The 26,084-nt window shown below is 41.7% G+C and overlaps 1 protein-coding gene across 3 annotated transcripts in view; it reads left to right on the forward strand.

The window, feature by feature from the left end:
- LOC106565727 (contactin-4) overlaps positions 1-26,084 on the forward strand; it is a 254,653-nt gene that overhangs the window by 98,016 nt on the left and 130,553 nt on the right. For all 3 annotated transcript variants that reach the window (XM_014133150.2, XM_014133149.2, XM_014133151.2), the window contains exons 3-4: positions 12,288-12,420; positions 25,398-25,573. In XM_014133150.2, the coding sequence (XP_013988625.1) occupies positions 12,288-12,420; positions 25,398-25,573 (309 nt within the window). The remainder of the gene's footprint in view (positions 1-12,287; positions 12,421-25,397; positions 25,574-26,084) is intronic.

A 26,084-nucleotide genomic window follows, 5' to 3' on the forward strand; every position in this document is an offset into this window, starting at 1 on the left:
GTTATCCTACCTCATTTGCACACACTGTATATAGACTTTTTCTATTGTATTATTGACCCTATGTTTGTTTATTCCATGTGTAACTCTGTGTTGTTGTTTGTGTTGCACTGCTTTGTTTTATCTTGGCCCGGTCGCAGTTGTAAATGAGAACTTGTTCTCAACTAACCTACCAGATTAAATAAAGGTGAAATAAAAATAAATAAAAAATAACAATTTCACAACAACTACCTTATACACACAAGTGTAAAGGAATGAATAAGAATATGTACATATAAATACACTGCTCAAAAAAATAAAGGGATCACTTAAACAACACAATGTAACTCCAAATCAATCACACTTCTGTGAAATCAAACTGTCCACTTAGGAAGCAACACTGATTGACAATACATTTCACATGCTGTTGTGCAAATGGAATAGACAACAGGTGGAAATTATAGGCAATTAGCAAGACACCCCCAATAAAGGAGTGGTTCTGCAGGTGGGGACCACAGACCAGTTCTCAGTTCCTATGCTTCCTGGCTGATGTTTTGGTCACTTTTGAATGCTGGCGGTGCTTTCACTCTAGTGGTAGCATGAGACGGAGTCTACAACCCACACAAGTGGCTCAGGTAGTGCAGCTCATCCAGGATGGCACATCAATGCGAGCTGTGGCAAGAAGGTTTGCTGTGTCTGTCAGCGTAGTGTCCAGAGCATGGAGGCGCTACCAGGAGACAGGCCAGTACATCAGGAGACATGGAGGAGGCCGTAGGAGGGCAACAACCCAGCAGCAGGACCGCTACCTCCGCCTTTGTGCAAGGAGGAGCAGGAGAAGCACTGCCAGAGCCCTGCAAATGACCTCCAGCAGGCCACAAATGTGCATGTGTCTGCTCAAACGGTCAGAAACAGACTCAATGAGGGTGGTATGAGGGCCCGACGTCAACAGGTGGGGGTTGTGCTTACAGCCCAACACCGTGCAGGACGTTTGGCATTTGCCAGAGAACACCAAGATTGGCAAATTCGCCACTGGCGCCCTGTGCTCTTCACAGATGAAAGCAGGTTCACACTGAGCAAGTGACAGACGTGACAGAGTCTGGAGACGCGGTGGAGAATGTTCTGCTGCCTGCAACATCCTCCAGCATGACCGGTTTGGCGGTGGGTCAGTCATGGTGTGGGGTGGCATTTCTTTGGGGGGCCGCACAGCCCTCCATGTGCTCGCCAGAGGTAGCCTGACTGCCATTAGGTACCGAGATGAGATCCTCAGACCCCTTGTGAGACCATATGCTGGTGCGGTTGGCCCTGGGTTCCTCCTAATGCAAGACAATGCTAGACCTCATGTGGCTGGAGTGTGTCAGCAGTTCCTGCAAGAGGAAGGCATTGATGCTATGGACTGGCCCTCCCGTTCCCCAGACCTGAATCCAATTGAGCACATCTGGGACATCATGTCTCGCTCCATCCACCAACTCCACATTGCACCACAGACTGTCCAGGAGTTGGCGGATGCTTTAGTCCAGGTCTGGGAGGAGATCCCTCAGGAGACCATCCGCCACCTCATCAGGAGCATGCCCAGGCATTGTAGGGAGGTCATACAGGCACGTGGAGGCCACACACACTACTGAGCCTCATTTTGACTTGTTTTAAGGACATTACATCAAAGTTGGATCAGCCTGTAGTGTGGTTTTCCACTTTAATTTTGAGTGTGACTCCAAATCCAGACCTCCATGGGTTGATAAATTGGATTTCCATTGATTATTTTTGTGTGATTTTGTTGTCAGCACATTCAACTATGTAAAGAAAAAAGTATTTAATAAGATTATTTCTTTCATTCAGATCTAGGATGTGTTGTTTAAGTGTTCCCTTTATTTTTTGAGCAGTATATATGGATGAGCGATGGCCAAAGGCATAGGCAAGATGCAGTAGATGGTATAGAGTACAGTATATACATATGAGATGAGTAATGTAGGGGGTGTAAACATTATATAAAGTGGCATTGTTAGTGACTAGTGATACATTTATTACATCCAATTTGTAATTATTAAAGTGGCTAGAGATTTGAGTCAGTATGTTGGCAGCAGCCACCCAATATAAGTGATGGCTGTTTAACAGTCTAATGGCCTTGAGATAGAAGATGTTTTTCAGTCTCTCGGTCCCAGCTTTGATGCACCTGTACTGACCTTACCTTCTGGATGGTAGCTGGGTGAACAGGCAGTGGCTCGGGTGGTTGTTGTCCTTGATGATCTTTTTGGCCTTCCTGTGACATCGGGTGGTGAAGGTGTCCTGGAGGGCAGGTAGTTTGCCCCCGGTGATGCGTTGTGCAGACCTCACTACCCTATGGTGAGCCTTGTGGTTATGGGTGGAGTAGCTGACGTACCAGGGGGTGATACAGCCTGACAGGATGCTCTCGATTGTGCATCTGTAAAAGTTTGTGAGTGTTTTTGGTGACAAGCCAAATTTCTTCAGCTTTCTTCAGCTTTCTGTTGTGCCTTCTTCACCACGATGTCTGTGTGGGTGGACCATTTCAGTTTGTCCGTGATGTGTAAGCCGAGGAACTTCCTACCTTCTCCACTACTGTCCCGTCAATGTTGATAGGGGGGTGCTCCCTCTGCTGTTTCCTGAAGTCAACGATCATCCCCTTTGTTTTGTCGAGTTTGGAGAGTACTATGGTGTTAAATGCTGAGCTGATAGCCATAATGGCACTGTAGAACGTGACCGTGTGTGTTTGAAAGAGTATTTTCCAATTAGCAACAATTTGTTTACCTTCAATAGATAACTTTGTTACAATATTTCTGTAATTCAGTGATATTTATTCCCATAGTAATTCGTTATGGATCCATAATTGTATAAACATTGGCATTTTGAAAGAGTATTTTTATCATTATTTTAATAACGAAAGCACAAAGATGCCATTATTAGAACAGCGGGAACGTTTCCCTAGTCAGCGCCATTATTAGTGCAATGCCCCTTAAAACTTCTTGCCTCTAGGCGTTCCGCTAGCGGGACCCCGTTCCGCCAGCGGGACCCCGTTCCGCCAGCGGGGCCCCTAGCCAACAGCCAATGGAACAGCAGGGCGCGAAATTCAAAACATCAAAAATCGAACAATTTCAATTTCTCAAACATATGACTATTTTACACCATTTTAAAGATACACTTCTCCTGAATCCAACCACGTTGTCCGATTTCAAAAAGGCTTTACAGCGAAAGAAAAACATTAGATTATTTTAGGACACCACCTAAACAAGAAAAGCCACACAGCTATTTTCCTAGCAAGGAGATGTGTCACAAAAACCCAAAATCCAGCTAAAATGAAGCACTAACCTTTGACGATCTTCATCAGATGTCTCTCCTAGGACATCATGTTACACAATACATGTATGTTTTGTTCGATCAAGTTCATATTTATATCCAAAAGCAGCATTTTACATTGGCGAGTGATGTTCAGAAAATGATTTGCCTCCAAAACTTCCGGTGAAATTGCACATTCATTTACAGAAATACTCATCATAAACGTTGACAAAATATATAACAATTATTTAAAGAATTATAGATATACTACCTCTTAATGCAACCGCTGTGTCAGATTTCAAAATAACTTTACGGAGAAAGCACATTGTTCAATATTCTGAGTACAGAGCTCTGCCATCAATGCAAGCTATACAGTTAGCTGTCAAGCCACGGCGTCGTCAAAACTCTAAAATACTGTTACTCTAAAATACCCTCCCCATTCCCCCTTCCTCCTCCTCCCTTTCCCATGGGCTTAGGTCCATCCTCTGTGTGCGACTCTGCAGCCTATCCCGTGCCCCCTGCCCTCGTGCCTTGAACCTCATGTGCCCACCCCTATTTCAGTGGATACAGCTGGAGAACTGCAAGGCAATCCCATTGTGCGCCACTCGGGAGCCATGATCAATATGACCAATATATATTGTCCTGCTAATAACAGGGTTAATAATATATCTGTGAGAATGTCCAACAGGCTTTTATATAATTCTAAATTAATAATAATAATTGCTTTGTTTAAAAAATAACAATATTTTGGAGATTATTTTGTTTTCAAATAACGTAAAATGAGCGATAAAAAGCACATTCTTGAAAATGGGGTGAGACTTTGTTACTAATTTGTAAATTAAGCCAGCTTGTTATTTATTTCTGTTTTTAGAGGGAGAGAAACCAAACACCTACAGTCATCTTATGGGTCTCCCAGGCGAGGCTGGCACAGGTATTGAACCAGCATCTGTAGCAACACAGCTTGCACTGCTATGCAGTGTCTTAGACCGCTATGCCACTCAGGTGCTGTACAATGTGACTGCCCGGGAGTAGGCTGCAGTACTACAGAGACACAGTACCTCCTTGGGACCCAAAAGCATAATCAGAGCTCTAACTCCCCCTTGTGCTGGTCTGGAGCAATGAAGTAGTGACGCAGGGTACCGTACTAAACCACAAATTACCTCTAAATCCTGCAGCATAATTGCAAAACTTTTAGTGGAGCAACCACTGTACGGAACAGCAAGAGGAACTGCCCCTCACTACCTTAAGGCTATGCTCAAGCCCTACACACCAAACCAAGCACTCTGTTATGCCACCTTAGGTCTCTTGCCCCCCTGAAAACCATGTGCTTGATGTATTTAATACCATTTCACTCATTCCGCTCCAGCCATTACCATGAGCCCGTCACCCCAATTAAGGTGCCACCAACCACTTGTGTTTGAAACAGTGGCCAGGTAAAGACAACCAACACATGGGTTTCTGTCATACCTTGTCCATAAACTGCTTACAGGTAAAGTACATTTTAGAATTTGGGTGAGGTATCCCTTTAAAATTGAGGGTGGGGGATTCTTTAAAAAAATCTGCTAATAGTAGGAACACCACCATCTAATGGTCAGAACCAGGTAACATCAGGATGTAGGATGGGACATAAACCTAACAACTTCAATGACAAATGTCTATGAACAAGGGGAATAAACATCACTAAATTCACTGAGAATACATTACATTGGATGAAGAAACAATACTCCGAGCCACAGCTCTATAGTACTTGTCAGACATAGATAACTGATAGCATATACTCGTTGTCAGGGTGGGATTATTGTGGGGGGTCCGTGGGTTGCTTTTTACAATTTCTTTGGATTCCTCGTGTCTTACTCATTGTTATGAGTAAGCAAGTCACTGTGACTCATGCATGGTGGTTTGTTTGTTCCTCCTGCGTGACTGCCTAGTAGTTGCCATGGTGGAACTTTGTCTGATGCAAGCTGGTTCAAAGTTGACCAATATATTATATTAAGCCAAGGCAAGTGCAGGCTGGTGATGTGGCAACTATACTTGGCATAATACAGTTGTGTCTTAGTAAACGTTGTCTGTGACTAACTGAATTAAATAATGTATGTCCACTGTTAAATCCACCACCTCATCTATGTGATGAGAACAGCAATTCTATGCACGTACTGTAGTCAATACCTTGAAATTTGAGTCAATTGCCTGTTGGTCGAACATTCTGTCGGTGTCGTCGACCTCCCCCCCCAACCTGTACAGTAGCTTAATGATATAATATGTATTATCCAGTCTGTGCTGTTGTTACATCATCCATCAAGGGAAGTAGGTATTGTGGACTTGAGACTAAATTACACACGTGTCTGTCACATCCCTGGTGACTTTAGTCTAACCAGCAAGGACTCTGTCTCTATGAGTGGAAAGAAAACAAGTCCAATTATGCCAGCTTAACTGCAATGCAGCGGGGGAAAGTAAACAAGATGTTTGTTCTTTTATTCTTTATCACAGACACCCTCTACTGAAATTATATTGTTTGTTCCAGTAAGATGGAAAACATAATGGAAAAGAAGAATTCTGATGCACACACAAACATTCACACACATCAACTAGATACACTATATATATATATATAGAGAGAGATATAGATATAGATATATATATAGAGAGATATAGATATAGATATATATATAGAGAGATATAGATATAGATATATATATAGAGAGAGATATATAGATATATATAGAGAGATGTGTATATATAGAAAGATATGTGGACACCCCTTCAAATTAGTGGATTCGGCTATTTCAGTAACGCCCGTTGCTGTCAGGTGTATCAAATCGAGCACACAGCAATGAAATCTCCATAGACAAACATTGGCAGTAGAATGGCCTTACTGAAGAGCTCAGTGACTTTCAACGTGGCACCGTCATAGGAGCCACCTTTCCAACAAGTCAGTCAAATTTCTGCCCTGCAAGAGCTGCCTCGATCAACTGTAAGTGCTGTTATTGTGAAGTGGAAACGTCTAGGAGCAACAACTGCTCAGCTGCAAAGTGGTAGGCCACACAAGCTCACAGAGCGGGACCGCCGAGTGCTGAAGCACGTGGCACGTAAAAATCATCTGTCCTCGGTTGCAACAATTCACTACCGTGTTCCAAACTAACCTCTGGAAGCAACATCAGCACAAGAACTGTTCGCCAGGAGCTTCATGAAATGGGTTTCCATGGCCGAGCACTCGCACAGAAGCCTAAGATCCCCATGCGCAATGCCAAGCATTTGCTAGAGTGGTGTAAACCTCGCCACCATTGGACTCTGGAGCAGTGGAAATGTGTTCTTTGGAGTGATTACACATTCTTCACCATCTGGCAGTCCAACAGACAAATCTAGGTTTGGCGGATGCCAGGAGAACGCTACCTGCACCAATGCAGTTTGGTGGAGGAGGAATAATGGTCTGGGGCTGTTTTCATGGTTTGGGCTAGGCCCCTTAGTTCCAGTGAAGGGAATTCTTATTGCCACAGCATACAATTACATTCAAGACAATTCTGTGCTTCCAACTGTGTGGCAGCCGTGTTTCAGCATGACAATCCCCCCGTGCACAAAGCGAGCTCCATACATAAATGGTTTATCAAGATCGGTGTGGAAGAACTTGACTGGCCTGCACAGAGCCCTGACCTCAACCCCATTGAACACCCTTGGGATGGATTGGAACTCCGACTGGGAGCCAGGCCTAATTGCCCAACATCATTGCCCGACCTCACAAATGCTCTTGTGGCAGAGTTGAAGTCGCCGCTGCAATGTTCCAACATCTAGTGGAAAACCTTCACAGAAGAGTGGAGGCTGTTATAGCAGCAAAAGGGGGACCAACTCCATATTAATGGCCAGGATTTTGGAATGAGATGTTTGACGAGCAGGTGTCCACATACTTTTAGTCATGTGATGTATACAGTGCATTCAGAAAGTTTACAGACCCCTTGATTTTTCCACATTTTGTTACGTTACAGCCTTATTCTAAAATTGATGATATCTTTTTTCCTCGCCAATCTACACACAGTACCCCATAATGACAAAACAAAAATACGGTTTTAGACATTTCTGTAAAAAAATTTTTTTTTAAGTATTCAAACCCTTGACTCAGTACTTTGATGAAGCACCTTTGGCAGCGATTACAGCCTCAATTCTTATTGTGTATGACGCTACAAGCTTGACATTTCTGTATTTGGGGAGTTTCTACCATTCTTCTCTGCAGATCCTCTCAAGCTCTGTCAGGCTGGATGGGGAGCGTCTCTGCACAGACATTTTCAGGTCTCTCCAGAGATGTTCGATCGGGTTAAAGTCCAGGCTCTGGCTGGACATTCAGAGATTTTGTCCCGAAGCCACTCCTGCATTGTCTTGGCTGTGTGCTTAGGGTGGTTTGTTGCTATGGGGTATTGTGTATAGATTGATGGGGAAAAACTTTTATTTAATCAATTTTAGAATAAGGCTGTAATGTAACAAAATGTGTAAAAGGCAAGTGTTCTGAATACTTTCCGAATGCACTGTATAAACCCATTCAAATACCACATAAGCCTACGTTCTTGTAAGATAATCAACCAGTCTTCACATACCTGTTGAAGGGTTGTGAAATGAGTCATGAATTTATTTGCATCCTGCTTCGCACAAACACAGTGGTTTAACACTCAATGATATGCAATATGCATCAATTCATGCGGCTATAGATAAAAATAAGGCATCTTGATGTGCTAGTCACACACTTGTACACGGACACACACAAACACACACACATGCGTATTGACGCCACACACACACACACACACACACACACAGACACACACACACATCATTTTCATACTGAACATTATTTACAGAGTGAGAACAGACAGCAGTCTGGAAGCAGCCAAGCCCTTCACAGAGCATTTTCATTCTGTTTAACAGCTCTCACTGGTTGCAAAATCTTTTGATTATCCATGTTCAGTTTGTCTTGCCATTGTGGCTACAGTAAGTTAAAGGGAATCTCGAGAGACACTAGAAATCAATTACTGAAAAATTCACGTATTTATTTGATTAATAAAATCCTCTTTTCAGTGGGGTCTGTTGAATTCAGTCATATTATTCATTGAATCAGGAACAAATTACTTTGATAAATTTTCTTTCCAGATGAAAAAAATAAACATTCTGAGAATAAAAGTTAATGTCCATTTAAAGTCCATCAAGGTCATCCTATAATCAGTGGGTGAATCAAATTGGCTTGGTCTTATTGCAGATGGCAACAGTAATCACACAAAATTAAAATGTGATTAATTTATCTTTTTGGAATAGGGTTTATGACCTCTGTCTAGACATGTCCACTCTCCAATGTATTCTCCATTAAAAAATAATGCTGCTGCTGTCTAACCTGGATGAGACTAACCTGGATAAATAATATTTTTGTATTATCTATAAACTTCAAACCTTACTCTCTCAATGGGAATTGTGTTAAGGAACCTGATTATGACCACATTAAAATTAGATGAAAAGGTATGAAAACCCTATCTCTCTCTTATAATCTGCATTTTGCATGAGAAATGGGGAAGCATGTATGAATATCACAATAATAAATGCAGTCACCAATTTGAGCCTGGTGGGAATTCAGAGCGCTGTAGCACCCAGCGGCAGTATACCCGGGTGCTTTCACCTGACAAGTTTCCTCTGCCACATATCATGCAGATGAATTGTGCTATAAAGCTATAATCTTGTGCTGGGAAATATATATACATTTGAAGTCAGAAGTTTACATACACCTTAGCCAAATACATTTAAACTCAGTTTTTCACAATTCCTGACGTTTAATCCTAGTAAAAATTCCATGTTTTAGGTCAGTTAGGATCACCACTTTATTTTAAGAATGTGAAATGTCAGAATAATAGTAGAGAGAATGATTTATTTCAGCTTTTATTTCTTTCATCACATTCCCAGTGGGTCAGACGTTTGCATACACTTAATTAGTATTTGGTAGCATTGCCTTTAAGTTGTTTAGCTTGGGTCAATCATTTTGGGTAGCCTTCCACAAGTTTCCCACAATAAGTTGGGTGAATTTTGGCCCATTCCTCTTGACAGAGCTGGTGTAACTGAGTCAGGTTTGTAGGCCTCCTTGTTCGCACACACTTTTTCAGTTCTGCCCACAACTTTTCTACAAGATTGAGGTCAGGGCTTTGTGATGGCCACTCCAATACCTTGACTTTGTTGTCCTTAAGCCATTTTGCCACAAATTTGGAAGTATGCTTGGGGTCATTGTCCATTTGGAAGACCCATTTGCGACCAAGCTTAACTTCCTGACTGATGTCTTGAGATGTTGCTTCAATATATCCACATAATATTCCTGCCTCATGATGCCATCTATTTTGTGAAGTGCACCTGTCCCTCCTGCAGTAAAGCACCCCCACAACATGATGCTATACCCCCGTGCTTCACGGTTGGGATCGTGTTCTTTGGTTTGGAGGCCTCCCCCTTTTTCCTCCAAACATAACGATGGTCATTACAGCCAAACAGTTCTATTTTTGTTTCATAAGACCAGAAAAGTACGATTTTTGTCCCCATGTGCAGTTGCAAACCATAGTCTGGCTTTTTTATGGCGGTTTTGGAGTAGTGGCTTCTTCCTTGCTGAGCGGCCTTTCAGGTTATGTCGATATAGGACTCATTTCACCCAACTTATTGTTGGAAGCTTGTGGAAGGCTACCCGAAACGATTGACCCAAGCTAAACAACTTAAAGGCAATGCTACCAAATACTAATTAAGTGTATGCAAACTTCTGACCCACTGGGAATGTGATGAAAGAAATAAAAGCTGAAATAAATCATTCTCTCTACTATTATTCTGACATTTCATATTCTTAAAATAAAGTGGTGATCCTAACTGACCTAAGACATGGAATTTTTACTAGGATTAAATGTCAGGAATTGTGAAAAACTGAGTTTAAATGTATTTGGCTAAGGTGTATGTAAACGTCTGACTTCCAATGTATATCTTTTTTACAGTTTAGTGTGTCTTGGGTACGGTATTTGAGGTCAAAAGGGAGTACAGGAAAGATAGCTGCATGTGTTCCATGAACATAGTCGGCTTTAATAGTGAGCTATTTTTACCTGTACTGTAGAATGTGATGTTCACTTCACTATACACTGAGTATACCAAACATTACAAACACTTTCCTAATATTGAGTTGTACCACCCACCCCCTTTTGCCCTCAGAACAGCCTCAATTCATCAGTGCATGGACTCTACAAGGTGTGGAAAGCGTTCCACATGGATGCTGGCCCGTGTTGACTCCAATGCTTCTCACAGTTGTGTCAAGTTGGCTGGATGTCGTTTGGGTGGTGGACCATTCTTGATAAACATGGGAAACTGTTCTTGACACAAACTGTTGCACCTGGCACCTACTACAGAACCATACCCCGTTCTGACTGTCAAATCTGTTGCAGAGGTGATATGAGTTTAGACTTGAGGCAACTTACTGCAAGCTATCTTCAGTCGTAGAATTTACATTCATTATTTTGCCAAATCGTTTTTACAACAGGCATAGTTTGAAAACAGGAAGAAAATATTTTAGGTTTGCAGGGGGAACTGTATTGTAATTAGGGTTTTTGTTTTGAAATGCATTTTGCATGTTTTTCAGTTTTTCCTCAGGGGAGGTACCTTAGAGAAGATCCCAAACACAAACAACAAAATAATGGGTTCATTTTCAATGCAAAGTTCTAGGGAAAACAGAGTTAATCTTTCCCCCAAAAATGTCTGAATGACTGCTCACAGGAAATCTGAAGCATGTCATTTAACACATTGTGCAATTTGGGAGGGTAGCACAAAAGCTATGGTCACAAACACAGGAAATAATTCCCCCAGTAAGGTATTTTGGCTGTTATTGTGTATTTAAACATTGCATTGAATAATGCAAATTGTCGTGTTTTGAGTGGCTTTGTTATGTACTGCACAATGTAGCATCGATACGTCCTGCTGCTAAAAAGCTTTTCTATTCCGGACACAAAATAAGTGGCCTGGTTCTCCATTGTACAGGCAATATACACCCCTGCCGCACGCCAATAAGAACACTGACCTTTGATGTTTTAAACAATTCAGGAATCAGCCATTAGTATATTTTAGCCAGGTTAGCCACAGGCAGGTGTTACATACATTCTGCTTTTGTTTGTTTGTTTCAAAATGACTCCACAGACAGTCCACAGTCATGTCTTGATGGATCTGGTTACAGTAGCAGCCTATAGTGAAAATGGCTGGAGATTGGAAGGGTAATGTGGTGTATAGCCCTTGAATCACATCTAATCACATTGGCTGCGTTTAGACAGGCAGCCCAATTCAGATTTTTTTCTTCACTCATTGGTCTTTTGACCAATCAGATCAGCTCTGAAAAAGATCTGATGTGAAATGTGATTGGTCAAACAACCAATTTGTGTAAAAGAGATCAGAATTGGGCTGCCTGTGTAAACGCAGCCATTCTAGGCCAAAGGTAAGAATGGTTGCAAATGCTGTCACTTATTCTTTATCCCATGGCTTAATGGCACTAAAGGCTTTTGTGAAGTCATGCACAGATAGCCCATTGGATTCCCAGCTGCCCATGGAGTAATGGAGATTTCCATTCTGTGTGTCATTTTAGTGAGAGAATACAAACCACAGCCAAGGAAGGCTAACTGCACAACTAAATGCTTAAACGTCAACAGGGACACAACTACTCCAATAGCACTCTTGGAAAATAGGACTCAAGTTGACAAAAGGCAAATGAAAATGCGTCCCCGACTGTTGTTAGGTATAAATCAGGAGATATCCTATTACTGCCTAAATAGCTTTTGAAGACACGTCTCACCTCCAATAACTCTTTTCTGTGCCATGGTACTGTGACAGGCAGAATTAATTTATATGTTTTGTCTGCTTGGGGTTTCGCCCTCTAATGGTTTTACCAGGGCTGGCCTGTTTGCTGCCTCTGACTAATTGCCTGTTTTTCAAGCAGGTTTGATGTCTGAGTCTGCGTGTAAGCTGAGTGTTGTTTTGTCCTGTCTGTGTGTCCCCTATAGAGAGCAGTGTCCTGCAGAGCCCAGTGTTCACCAAGCAGCCTGGCAGCATTGTGTTTCCTGTTGACTCCCAGGAAAACAACAGAGACGTGGTGTTCAGCTGTGAGGCCCAGGGAAGCCCATCTCCCCTTTATCGGTGAGTATACACTGAGTTCACAAAACATTAGGAACACCTTCCTAATAATGAGTTGCACCCCCTTTTTGCCATTAGCCTCAATTCGAGAAGGCGTTCCACAGTGATGCTGGCCCATGTTGACTCCAATGCTTCCCACAGTTGAGTTAAGTTGGCTGGATGTCCATTGGGTGGTGGACCATTCCTGATACACACGGGAAACTGTTCTTGAGCGTGAAAAATACAGCAGCGTTGCAGTTCTTGACACACTCAAACTGGTGCGCCTGGCTCCTACTACCATACCCAGTTCAAATGCACTTAAATCTTTTTTCTTGCCCATTCGCACTCTGAATGGCATACATACAGTGGGGCAAAAAAGTATTTAGTCAGCCACCAATTGTGCAAGTTCTCCCACTTAAAAAGATGAGAGAGGCCTGTAATTTTCATCATAGGTACACGTCAACTATGACAGACAAAATGAGAAAAAAATCCAGAAAATCACATTGTAGGATTTTTTATGAATTTATTTGCAAATTATGGTGGAAAATAAGTATTTGGTCAATAACAAAAGTTTATCTCAATACTTTGTTATATACCCCATGTCCTTGTTCAACCATGAATCCGAGAAGCATAGTATATTCCAGTTCTTAATGTCCCGTTGATAGGATGGTCCAGTTTATTTTCCAGTGATTGCACATTCGACAATAGAACAGGGGGTAGAGGCCTCTATAGCGCCATCTTCGCCTTCTACGAGTGTCAGGGATCAGGGCCTGGTCCGGCATAATCAATATGTCTTTCGCCTCCGACTAATTGAAGTAGAAGTCCTCATCCAAATCGAGGTTAGTGAAAGCTGTCCTGATGTCCAGAAGCTCTTTTCGGTCATAGAAAATGATGGTGTAAACATTATGTACAAAAAAAGTTAAGATCAGTGTAAAACAAATACACAAAATGGCCCAATTGGTCAGGAGACTGTAAAACGGTCGCCATTCCCTCCGGCGCCATTCTGAGTTGCCTGGTGTTCCTAATGTTTTGTACACTCACTGTATAAAACACAGTGTCTCCCACCAATAGCATTTCCCCCTGTTCTGTTTTCGTAGATAGATCATTTTATGTTTGGTGAATTATATTTTATTTTAATATTTTATTCTGATGTAGACCACTGACTGCTGGACACAAATTTTTTTAAATTATTTTTATTGAAATCTCATTGGAATTATGGATTCATGAAGGATAAAAACATAAATTCCACTCAAAATATAGTATCGAACATTATATTTCCTATTTTGGGAAATGCAAAGTGTGGATCTGGTTATGTTCTGTATGGTTCACACGTACTGTGAAGACAGAGGCTCAAAGAGAGTGGTCGTGTCTGAATACCCATACTAGCATACTACATACTTAAACTGCATACTATTTACTCATCGTCGCATACTATTTAGCCCGTACTGTTTAGTAAAAAGTATGCAGTATGTCACGGCCGCAATGCAGTAGCGTGAAGCATGGCCGAGTGAAGGTGGATTTTTAGAGGTCTACTCAGGCTGGTTATAGGCAGACTATCACATTCGACCTATACCGTAGTAGACCATATAGCCCATCAATCCTATTTAAAAAGGCCTGAAGACAAAAACAGATAATTTGGTTCCATTTCAACATAGTTATTAGTGAAACCAAAGTACTGTGACTCATATATAAATTAAAACAAATAGCCTAGTACACACACCAAAACGTTTCAAATGTTCAAATCAAAAGGTTATTACGCAGAAAAACTTTGACAGTCAGGGTGCATCGCAAATTCATAATAAACTAAAGCACTGATCATTGGGAACGAGATCAGAATGACTGCTAGGGCTTGATCCATACATTAAATAATTGAGTAGGTAGTCTAGCCTACAAAACTAAAACAATCCGTTCAAATCAAAAGACCTGATTAACATGACATCAATAACGCAGCCACATCCCAAATCCTGGTACCAACACATTCAGATATCAAAAGATGGTTTATTATTTAGTTTAAAAGCTCTGATAAAGGCCAAGAGGACAAGAAACACTTTTCAGTGAGAAAACAGGTAAAAAAAATGTAAACACTGTTTTCAAAGATTTAGCCTACTATGCAATACTCGTGATCATTGTAAGGAGAACAAAAAAAACTTAGCCTAAATCAAATCAAATCAAATTTGATTCGTCAAGTACACATGATTAGCAGATGTTATTGCAGGTGTAGCGAAATGCTTGTGCTTCTAGCTCCGACAGTGCAGTAATATCTAACTAGTAATATCAAACAAATGACACAATATATACACAATACACACAAATCTAAATAGTAATGAATTAAGACTATATACATATATGGACGAGCGAGGTCAGAGCAGAACGGACTAAGATACAGTGGAATAGTATAGAATACAGTATATTCATATGAGATGAGTAATGCCAGATATGTAAACATCATTAAGTGACTAAGATACCTTAGAATAGTAAAGAATACAATATATACATATGAGATGAGTAATGCCAGATATGTAAACATTATTAAGTGACTAAGATACCTTAGAATAGTATATAATACAGTTTATACATAGGAGAACAGTAATGCCAGATATGTAAACATTATTAAAGTGACTAGTGTTCCATTCCTTAAAGTGGCCAGTGATTTCTAGTCTATGCCTATAGGCAGCAGCCTCTAATGTGCTAGTGATGGCTGTTTAATAGTCTGATGGCCTTGAGATAGAAGCTGTTTTTTGGTCTCTCAGTCCCAGCTTTGATGCACCTGTACTGACCTTGCCTTCTGGATGAGATCTTTTTTACCTTTCTGTGACATTGGGTGCGGTAGTTGTCCTGGAGCGCTAGTAGTTTGACACCAGTAATTCATTGGGCAGACCACACCACCCTCTGGAGAGCCTTGTGGGCAGTGCAGTTGCCGTACCAGGCGGTGATACTGCCCAACAGGATGCTTTCAGTTGTGCATCTGTAAACGTTTGTGAGGGTTTTAGGTGACAAGCAAATTTCTTTAGCCTCCTGAGGTTGAAGAGTCTCTTTTGCGCCTTCTTCACCACATTGTCTGTGTGGGTGGTCCATTTAAGTTTGTTGGTGATGTGTACGCCAAGGAACTTGAAGCTTTCCACCTTCTCCACTGCAGTCCCGTCAATGTAGATAGGGGGGTGCACCCTCTGCTGTTTCCTGAAGTCCACGATCATCTCCTTTGTTTTGTTGACGTTGAGTGAGAGATTGTTTTCCAGGCACCACACTCCCAGAGCCTTCACCTCCTCCCTGTAGGCTGTCTCGTCATCGTTGGTAATTATGCCTACTACTGTTGTGTAATCTGCAAACTTGATGATTGAGTTGGAGGCGTGCTTGGCCATGCAGTCATGGGTGAACAGGGAGTATAGGATGGGGCTGAGCATGCACCCTTTTGGGGTCCCAGTGTTGAGGATCAGTGGAGATGATGTTTCCTACCTTCACCACCTGGGGGTGGCCCGTCAGGAATTCTAGGACCCAGTTGCACAGGGTGGGGTTCAGACCCAGGGCCTCAAGCTTAATGATGAGCTTGTAGGGTACTATGGTGTTGAATGCTGAGCTATAGTCAATGAACAGCATTCTTACATAGGTATTCCTCTTGTCCAGATGGGATAGGGCAGTCTGCAGTATTATGGCGATTGCATCATCTGCGAATCTATTGAGGCAGTAAGCAAATTGAAGTGGGTCTAGGTTGGCAGGTAAGGTAGAGGTGATATGATCCTTGACTAGTCTCTCAAAGCATTTCATGATGACAAAGGTGAATGCTAAGTTCAGTTACCTTTGCCTTCTTGGGTACAGAAAAAATGGTGGCCATCGAGAAGCATATGTGGACAGCAGACTGGGATAGGGAGAGATTGAATATGCCCGTAAACACACCAGCCAGCTGGTCTGCGCATGCTCTGAGGATGCAGCTAGTGATGGCGTCTGGGCATGCAGCCTTGCGAGGGTTAACACGTTTAAATGTTTTACTCACGTCGGCCACGACAAGGAGAGCCCACAGTCCTTGGTAGCGGGCCGTGCCGGTGGCACTGTGTTATCCTGAAAGCATGCGAAGAATGTGATTAGCCTGTCCAGAAGCAAGACGTCGATCTCGGCGACGTGGCTGGTTTGCTTTTGTAATCCGTGATTGTCTATAGTCCCTGCCACATATGTTTCATGTCTGAGCCATTGATTTGCGACCCCACGTTATCTCTCTATACTGAAGTTTAGCTTGTTTGATTGCCTTGTGGAGTGAGTAACTACACTGTTTATATTCTACCATATTCCCAGTTACCTTGCCATGGTTAAATGCGGTGGTTGGCGCTTTCAGTGTCGCGCGAATGCTACCATCTATCCACGGTTTCTGGTTAGGGTAGGTTTTAATAGTAACAATGGGTACTACATCTCCAATACACTTCCTTATAAACTCAGTCACCATATCTGTGTATGATTGTAGATTATTTTCACAGGCTACCCAGAACATATCCCAGTCCACGTGAACAAAACATTCCTATAGCGTGGATTCCGATTGGTCAGACCTGCATTGAGTAGTTTTTAACACAGGTACTTCCTGTTTGAGTTTCTTCCTATAGGATGGGAGGAGCAAGATGGAGTCGTGGTCAGATTTACCGAAAGGAGGGCAGGGAAGGGCCTCGATATTGATATGTTGATAGAACTTCGGCAGCCTAGTCCTCAAATTTGCTTTGTTAAAATCTCCAGCTACAATAAATGCAGCCTCAGGATATTTGGTTTCCAGTTTGCATGAAGTCCAGTGAAGTTTTTTGAGGGCCGTCGTAGTATCGGCTTGAGGGGGGATGTAAACGGCTGTGGCAATGATGGAGGACAATTCTCTTGAGAGATAATATGGTCGGCATTTGATTGTGAGGTATTCTAGGTCGGGTGAACAAAAGGACAAAAGGACTTTCTGTATGTTCCTAGAATTACACCATGAGTCGTTAAACATGAAACACACCCCTCCGCCCTTCTGCTTCCCGGAGAGATATTTATTCCTGTCTGTGCGATGTACTGAGAATTGTGCTGGATTTACCGACTCTGACAGAGTATCTCGAGAGAGCCATGTTTCCGTGAAATAAAGTTTGTTCCAGGCCCCGATGTCTCTCTGGAAAGAAATCCTTGCTCTAAGCTCATCAACTTTGTTATCCAAAGACTGAACATTAGCAAGTAATATGCTCAGAGCGGTGGGTGGTGTGCTCGCCTCCTAAGTCTAACCAATAGGCCTCCTCGATTGCCTCTCCTTCACCGGTGATGTTTTGGGTCGGCCTCTGGAATAAATTAAATTGCTCTGGGAAGAGTGAACAAAGGATCTCCTCCAGGGAAGTCATATTCCTGGTCGTAATGCTGGTAGTTCTGGTGAGTTACCGCAGCTATAATATCCAAGAGTCCTTCCCGGCTGTATGTAATGACACAAAACATTTCCTGAGCTAATAATGTAAAAAAAATAGTACATAAAAAACGAAATACTGCAAAGTTTCCTAAGAGCTAGTCCCGATGCTGCCATCTCCGTCATCGCCATGTTATCCTACATTTCCACACCACCGCAGAAGCTTCGGGCATCTTTCCAATTAAGTAGTGTAGTTTTGTTGTTGGCTACTTGAAGATAACTAGGGTCTATCATTCGCAGCCCACCTCTTCCAATGCATTGTGGAAAAGTGTGCATCAAATTCTACTAGATCAGTGGTTCCGAAACTTTTTATAGTCCCGTACCCCTTCAAACATTCAACATCCAGCTGTGTACCCCATCTAGCAACAGGTTCAGCGCACTCTCAAATGTTGTTTGTTTCCATCATTGTAAGACTCCACACACACACACACTATACGATACATTTATTAAACATAAGAATGAGTGTGAGTTTTTGTCACAACCCGGCTCGTGGGAAGTGACAAAGAGCTCTTATAGAACCAGGGCACAAATAATAATATTATAATAATCAATACTTTTGCTCTTTATTTAACCATCTTACATATAAAACCTTATTTGTTCATTGAAAATTGTGAATAACTCACCACAGGTTAATGAGAAGGGTGTGCTTGAAAGGATGCACATAACTCTGCAATGTTGGGTTGTATTGGGGAGAGTCTCAGTCTTAAATCATTTTCCACACACAGTCTGTGCCTGTATTTAGTTTTCATGCTAGTGAGGGCCGAGAATCCACTCTCACATAGGTACGTGGTTGCAAAGGGTGGCAGTGTCTTAACAGTGTGATTTACCAAGGCAGGATACTCTGAGTGCAGCCCAATCCAGAAATCTGGCAGTGGCTTCTGATTAAATAACATTTTTACAGAACCGCTTGTTGCAATTTCGATGAGGCTCTCTTGTTCAGATATCGGTAAGTGGACTGGAGGCAGGGCATGAAAGGGATAACGAATCCAGTTGTTTGTTTCGTCCGTTTCGGGAAAGTATCTGCGTAATTGCGCACCCAACTCATTCAGGTGCTTCGCTATATCACATTTGACATTGTCCGTAAGCTTGAGTTCATTTTCACACAAAAAATCATACAATATGGAAAGACCTGTGTGTTGTCATTTTAATGCAGACAGAGAAGAGCTCCAACTTCTTAATCATAGCCTCAATTTTGTCCCGCACATTGAATATAGTTGCGGAGAGGAGAGTCCCTGTAATCCTAGATTCAGATCATTCAGGCGAGAAAAAACATCACTCAGATAGGCCAGTCGTGTGAGAAACTTGTCATCATGCAAGCAGTCAGAGAAGTGAAAATGATGGTCAGTAAAGAAAACTTTAAGCTCGTCTCTCAATAAAAAAAAACGGGTCACTACTTTGCCCCTTGATAACCAGCGCACTTCTGTATGTTGTAAAAGCGTTACATGGTCACTGCCCACATCATTTGCAGTGCAGAAAATACACGAGAGTTCAGGGCCTTGCTTTGTCAAAGTTAACCATTTTCACTGTAGTGTCCAAAATGCCTTTCAAGCTGTCAGGCATTCCCTTGGCAGCAAGATCCTCTCGGTGGATGCTGCAGTGTGCCCAAGTGGCATCAGTAGCAACTGCTTGCGCACACGTTACCACTCCACTATGTCTCTCTGTCATGGCTTTTACGCCATCAGTACAGATACCAACACATCTTGACCACCAAAGTCCATTTGATGTCACAAAGCTGTCCAGTACTTTAAAAATATCCTCGCCTCGAAACAGGGACCCTCTGCACACATCAACAACTGCCTCCCACGAAGCATTGTTACCCATTGCTCCACAAAAGCCGTGGCCCTTGCAGAGCAAGGGGAATAACTACTTCAAGGTCTCAGAGCGAGTGACGTCACCGATTGAAACGCTATTAGTGCACACCCCGCTAACTAGCTAGCCATTTCACACCGGTTACATATGCAAAGCAGTAATTGTTTCAAAACATCTCCTTCCATGTCACTGATGCGTTGTGAGACAGTGTTGTTTGATGAAGGCATTGTCTGTATAGTTTTTTTGGCCTTTTCCCCCGGCATTGTCCCAGCCATATCCGCGGCAGCAGGAAGAATTAAGTCCTCCACAATAGCATGGGGCTTGCCTGTCCTAGCCACTCAGTAGATCACCATATAAGACCCTTCTAGCCCCTTATTATTAATGGTATCTGTTGCTTTTATACATGTCTGATTACTCGAAAGTCGTCTTAATTCTCGCTCAAAAAACTCCCGTGGCTTATTTTTCAAATTGGCATGTTTTGTTTCTAAATGGCTGCTCAAGAGTGAAGGTTTCATCGAGTTGTGAGATAGTACTTTTGCACATATAACACACTGGCTGAGGAAAGGCACTACTCCCAATATAAGTGAACCCCAAATCAATGTAGTTCTCATCATATTTGTCTTTTGTTCGGTGCTAAGGTGGCAGTAGCTCTTCAGCTGCATCAGATTCACAACTATCAGTGTCCATCCTAGCTGGGCTGACAACAAATGTAGAATTACTGATGCTAGCATTGGATGTGCTCGTGGAAGCAGAACAACTTGTGTCGTCGACAGGTACAGCTGTAATACTGGTATGTGTCTCTATGGCCTTAATTGTTTTACCATTTATCCATTTTCGAATGAGCAATGAGCAACGGAATGAGCAGCAGCTACGTTTGGCTACATACAGACCATTAGGATGTTAATTATGGCTACCTGTATTTGACATTGTGTTGTTATTTCGCTGAACACTAGATGGTTTAGTTTATTCCCGTGTGGCTCAGTTGGTGGAGCATGGTGTTTGCAATGCCAGGGTTGTGGGTTTGATTCCCATGGGGGACCAGTATGAAAAAAAAAATGACAAAAAAGGGGAACAAAAAAAAAGGAAATGTATGAAATGTATGCATTCACTACTGTAAGTCGCTCTGGATAAGAGTGTCTGCTAAATGACTAAAATGTAAATGTTTAGGTTTATTCTTGGCAGTGAAACGAGGCTACTCAGGCGGGAAAAAAACTCACCCAAATGTATAGCCCCATTAGAAAATATAAATGTACTGTTTGAAAATGTGAAGGAAAAAAAAGTATAGCCCCTTTGGAAAAAATCACATTTTTATTTGGCGTACCCCCGACGGCATTGCGCAGCTACCAAAATCAACGACTAATGGGAAACAATGCAATCACGCATGACACATTCTCATTATGTGAAAATAAATGTTTAATAGTATCCTACATTTTGAAAATCGAGTAGAGTTTAAATGCCAGGATGTTATACCCATTTAGGATCTCCATCTAGTACAGGTATTCCCAAACTGGGGTACTCAAACCCCCAAAGGGGTACACCTCATCCCTACTGTGTATCTAATTGGTCAGCTGTCGTCAAAGCTGAAATGAGGAAGACATCCAGGCATTTAAAGTATACTTGATTTTCCAAATGTCGAATACTATTAAGCTATTTTCTTTTGTATACCCAAACAGCATACTATTTAGGATGCAAGTGTGGATATTCAGACATGGCCAGTGTCTCTTTTCCTCTCTCTGCACGGTTCATTAGTCTATCGAAAATGTTGTGTGTTGTATCTCTGGCAACTACAAGGTTCAAATCAATCATGTTTGCTCAATGAAATTGCTGGGGTGAGATTTAGAAGGATTGGTACATTTAACACTTGGGATTGAGCCAGCTTAAAGGATGACCTAATCAGCTGTTTCCTGTCAAGGTCGCTATACAGTCCTGTCAGAGCACAGAGCCTGGCCCGGGATGGGCTGCCTGCCTGCCTTCTAAGACGGTCTTCCTGAGGGCAGCTGCAGACTAAATCATCTTCAAAGTTCATTAACTGCACATCACACAATCGTATACTGTGACAGGCTGACCTCAGAGGTTGGGCATTAAATGTGGCTCATCCTCTTATATGCTTTAAAACTGTCTGTCCCTACAAGCATAAAGCTTATAACAGAATATTCACTCTGGATAAAAGAGTCTTTGTTCTGTGGCACTGGGTCTATTTGGTTTTCCCAAAAATTAAAGCGCCACGCAGAAGGCTAAAGGAAAGGAACAGACCGTGTAACATTCTACAAACTCATAAGCCAGATGGCATGATATTATGCCACTGTAAGGACGGCCTGCTGGAACATGATTGCATAAAGCATGTGCTTAACAAACAGAGCTGCTATACCAGTGTCCCCCTCTAGAATGATTAATAGTCTATTCGATTATTAGATTATCTGCAACATGTACTTGTACTTGATTTAATTTATTGCTCAATGTATCATAGCCATGATATTAGCCGACTCAATTCAATACAACAGTCATTGTCAGGTCAATATCTAGTGGCAAGACAATGGATTTTCATCTTAGTATGTTAACCTAACTCACTCACTTATTCCTTCCCTCAGAAAGCTCCTTGTGCAGCTTAATGCTCCAATGTTATATATAACAACTTTGAATAGGCAGACTGCTTTCATTTTTAATGGAATACAAATTTTTTCTAACACAAAAACAGCCTGGTATGAGAGCTGATGAGGACCACTTCTCTGAGATAACGGATCATGTTAGAGGCTCTTCTCATATTATCAAGGTTCTCTTTCTGAAAGCCTGAGTAGTTAGAGTAGACTCACCACTGTGCAGTAAAATATTGATGTTTTTGTTTTTCTTGCATTGGAAGTAAGTGAATGGCTTGAGTTGCCTTATGAGACGGTCGGTGAGGACCTTTACCATACTGTAGTGTAGAGTAATGAGGCTCTGGAGACCACAGACTTGTGTACGTAGTGTAAGGCTGGTTTGCAGTAGGCATGGTAATGTATCACTGAACTATTATATATCTACAGTGTCTACAGTACCAGCTTGTAAAGTAGTTAAAGACGTTGTTTGTACGCGGTGCTACCCCCATAAGCACTATGTATTTAAAGGCATGGTCATATTGTATTCTGTAAGAACAAAGCCACCGTGAACTGTTTGTAATCATATATTTTTAGTTTGAACTACATGCTCCCTTTTGCTCAAGGAATGATGTTTAGCCTCTTTACTCTATTCCAGTCATAATTGCCATAGCACAAGAACACCATGTATGGATCTGAGTTATTCTTCCCTCTCTATAATGAAGCCCTGGGAGAGATAACCCTCAGGCTCAGTTTCTATCCAAATGCTTGATATGGTTCGTAGTTGTCTAAATGGTAGATGAAAGAAAACAAAGATTTTGATGTCAAACGTTTTGCTTTTAACCTGTCATTAACCTTTTACACTTGTCCCTTTATTATTATGCCTTCTCTAAGGTTAATCATACAATAAAATACCTTAAATCTATTCAAGCAGAGCTACACCAACCTAATAAAGATATTGTCACGAATGCTTTGACAAAGTCACCCTATTTGTTGAGCTGTTTAGAATTCATAAAGACAGTCAATCATTCTCCTTACTCCAAATAAATAATCAGCAATTAATCGCTCTGGACCCTAATCATGGTTTGCATCGTCCATATCCCAATAAAGTGCTTAATACCTTTCATGCTTAGTAGGGATGAATATTTTCCTGGTATTTTACAAAATTTCCCTTCCCATGAATAAATCACTTTTCTCCCGGGTAACACGGTATTTCCCGACAAAACCGGAAGTGTCGTTCAATAGTATTATAAAGTATATAAATATATCGGAATTGATTAGAGCTTTGATCCAAAATTCAAGGCTGATGCTACTCGAGTCTGATGAGCCATACATTAAATACATTTTATGAGCCCTAAAGACATTTAATGAACCCAAGCCCAAAAAGTCCAAATGATTGTGCCATTATCCAATACATTTATGATATAGGCCACTGAACATTACATTTTTTTATTGAACCTTTATTTCAAACTACCCGTGAGTTCTATTGGCTGCTGTATTTAACGTTAAGCAAACGAGCTTGAATCCCTCTTCGAATAGTCTATTGGTATAAGAAATGCCAAAAAAATGATGTCCAGCAAACTGTTATTAGGGGGGGGGTGAAGTCAGGCGCAGGAGACCAAATATGCACTAGCAGAGCATTTATTCCTGAGTCCAAAACACCATGAACAGGCATAAAAACCAGACAAAATAGTCCACACAAAAGGGCCGGAACGCAGTCCAGAAAGGAACGCCAGTCCACATAAGACAAAGAAAATATAACTCAACCCCCAAAACCACGACAGGAAAACAAAACAATCCCTCACGAACCCAACCTGGTAGGGTGAGACTAAATAACCCACTAATGAACCTAACTCAAAACTGGTGAAACACAAGACAGACAAAACCAAACGAAAAGGGAAAAAGGGATCGGTAGCAGCTAGTAGACCGGCGACGACAACCGCCGAGCGCCGCCCGAACAGGGAGAGGAGCCACCTTCGGTGGAAGTTATGACAAGTATTTTTTAAGGAGAGAGGCTAGCAGAACACAGCTACATGCATATTACACAAGAGACAGAGGCTATAAGCCATCAATAATTAGCTAAATATAAGTCTAATAATGCATTGAATATATTACCTGAAAGAGGTAGACTAGTACATCTATATAGGGCTATATATCAATCTAGAACAGGGTTATCTATTTTGGAATTGAGTTGATGGAGAGAGAAAAAGACAGAGAGAGTGCCCGCGCATGCACTGGTTTAAAGCAACGATATTTGAGTGATAGGCTGTTTTAAAACTCTGCAGCTGCAATTAAAAAATATCTTACAATTAAAAAATAAAAGCCAGATGGAGATGGGTAAATTAGACACGCATTTGGTCTTTATATTACTGTAGCATAGGCTATGCTGCAGCAAATTTAGGCCTATCTGTCACAAGAAAAATGATGATGGTGATGAGATGATACTGTAGGTCTACATGGATTGTGAACTGCGCTCCATACTGAGATGGGCTGTCTGTCCCCACCCCTGCAGAGGCAGTAGAGAAGCCAGATGTAGACATTGCACATTATTTCACAGTTCCACTTCACGCCATGCTGTTCATATAAATAATTTATTATAATTTACCGGTTTCTCTGAGTTATTTATCCCGGGAAAAGGGAGTGATTTTGGGTGATAAATCCCGGTAAATCTCGGTAACCGGGTTCCCGCAATTCAACCCTAATGCTTACTCATCTGTGAAATTTAGTTTGGTATCGTAACCACCTTTCTGCTCTATGTGGAGGGATTGAGGAATCTGCTGCCTTCATAAGTTAATTATATCATTCACTGATCACCTCTAACACCAATTATAATCTCATAGCCTGGTGTAGAATGCAAAAGTGCAGAATGCAGTTGGCTAGCCATTAGTTTTAATTGTTGCAGCGTAATGATTAATCTGCATTTTTATGCTGTTTGACTTGGTGTCTAGCAAGATGGATGGCCACAGAGGCTGTGTATTCTTGGTGAGTGAGGTCTTTTCTGCTGTGTTGTGCCGGCCGTCAGTGTAGTTCACTACTTAGATTAACGCAATACTGTGGGGCATGGTTTGAGGGCTCTCTTGATCCTTTACTAATCAAATTAAGGTAAAATCAGCATTTGCCATCTTTGAGGTTTTTGTCAGAATTTCCCTAAAGGTACAGTACTCGATCTACAATAGATTGAAGTTAATAGTGGATCTGGATCTTACTGCTTTTCATTTTGTTTTTAGGTGGAAACTGAATGGCACCGCGATCACTCCCAAATCAGGCTCACACTATAGCCTGTCTGGAGGCAACCTCCGAATCAGCCATTTAAACAAAGACCAGGATGCTGGAACATATCAGTGCCTCGCCTCCAACTCTTTTGGGACCATCGTGAGCCGAGAGGCCAGTCTAACCTTTGCATGTAAGTGACTAACTATCTTTTATTCCCTCTCTGATCATACTGTACTAGCCAGCAGTGTGAAGGCATGTGACAGAAAAGATATTTCAGTGGAACTTGTCATAGTGTCTCGTGTCCTGCCTGATAAAGCAATCAACATGGAAGCGTCTCCTTGGGGAGCAGCATTTACCAGTGCTGTGACTCCACACTCAGGATCTTAATCCTGATAGAGCTAATACATTAAACTACAACTCCAACGCATTAAAATAACTCTTCATCACTTTCCTCAAGCTTCAACTCAAAATAAGTAACAATAAATGCCTACACTACCACATACTGTCTTTATAATACAGGACAGACTTTCAAAGATGTTCAGTTAAAGTATATTGAGCAAATGTGATGTCATAGTTAGTACAAAAACCAAACAGAAATCATCTTCTCTCAGCATGTGAAAATAATGGGAATAGAAGAATAAGATAAAGATAAAGCAGTATATATATCTATATTATTCTTTTTCTTGGACATTATAACTGAC

The sequence above is a fragment of the Salmo salar genome, chromosome ssa12 (assembly GCF_905237065.1).
Source record: "Salmo salar chromosome ssa12, Ssal_v3.1, whole genome shotgun sequence".
Lineage (NCBI taxonomy): Eukaryota > Metazoa > Chordata > Actinopteri > Salmoniformes > Salmonidae > Salmo > Salmo salar.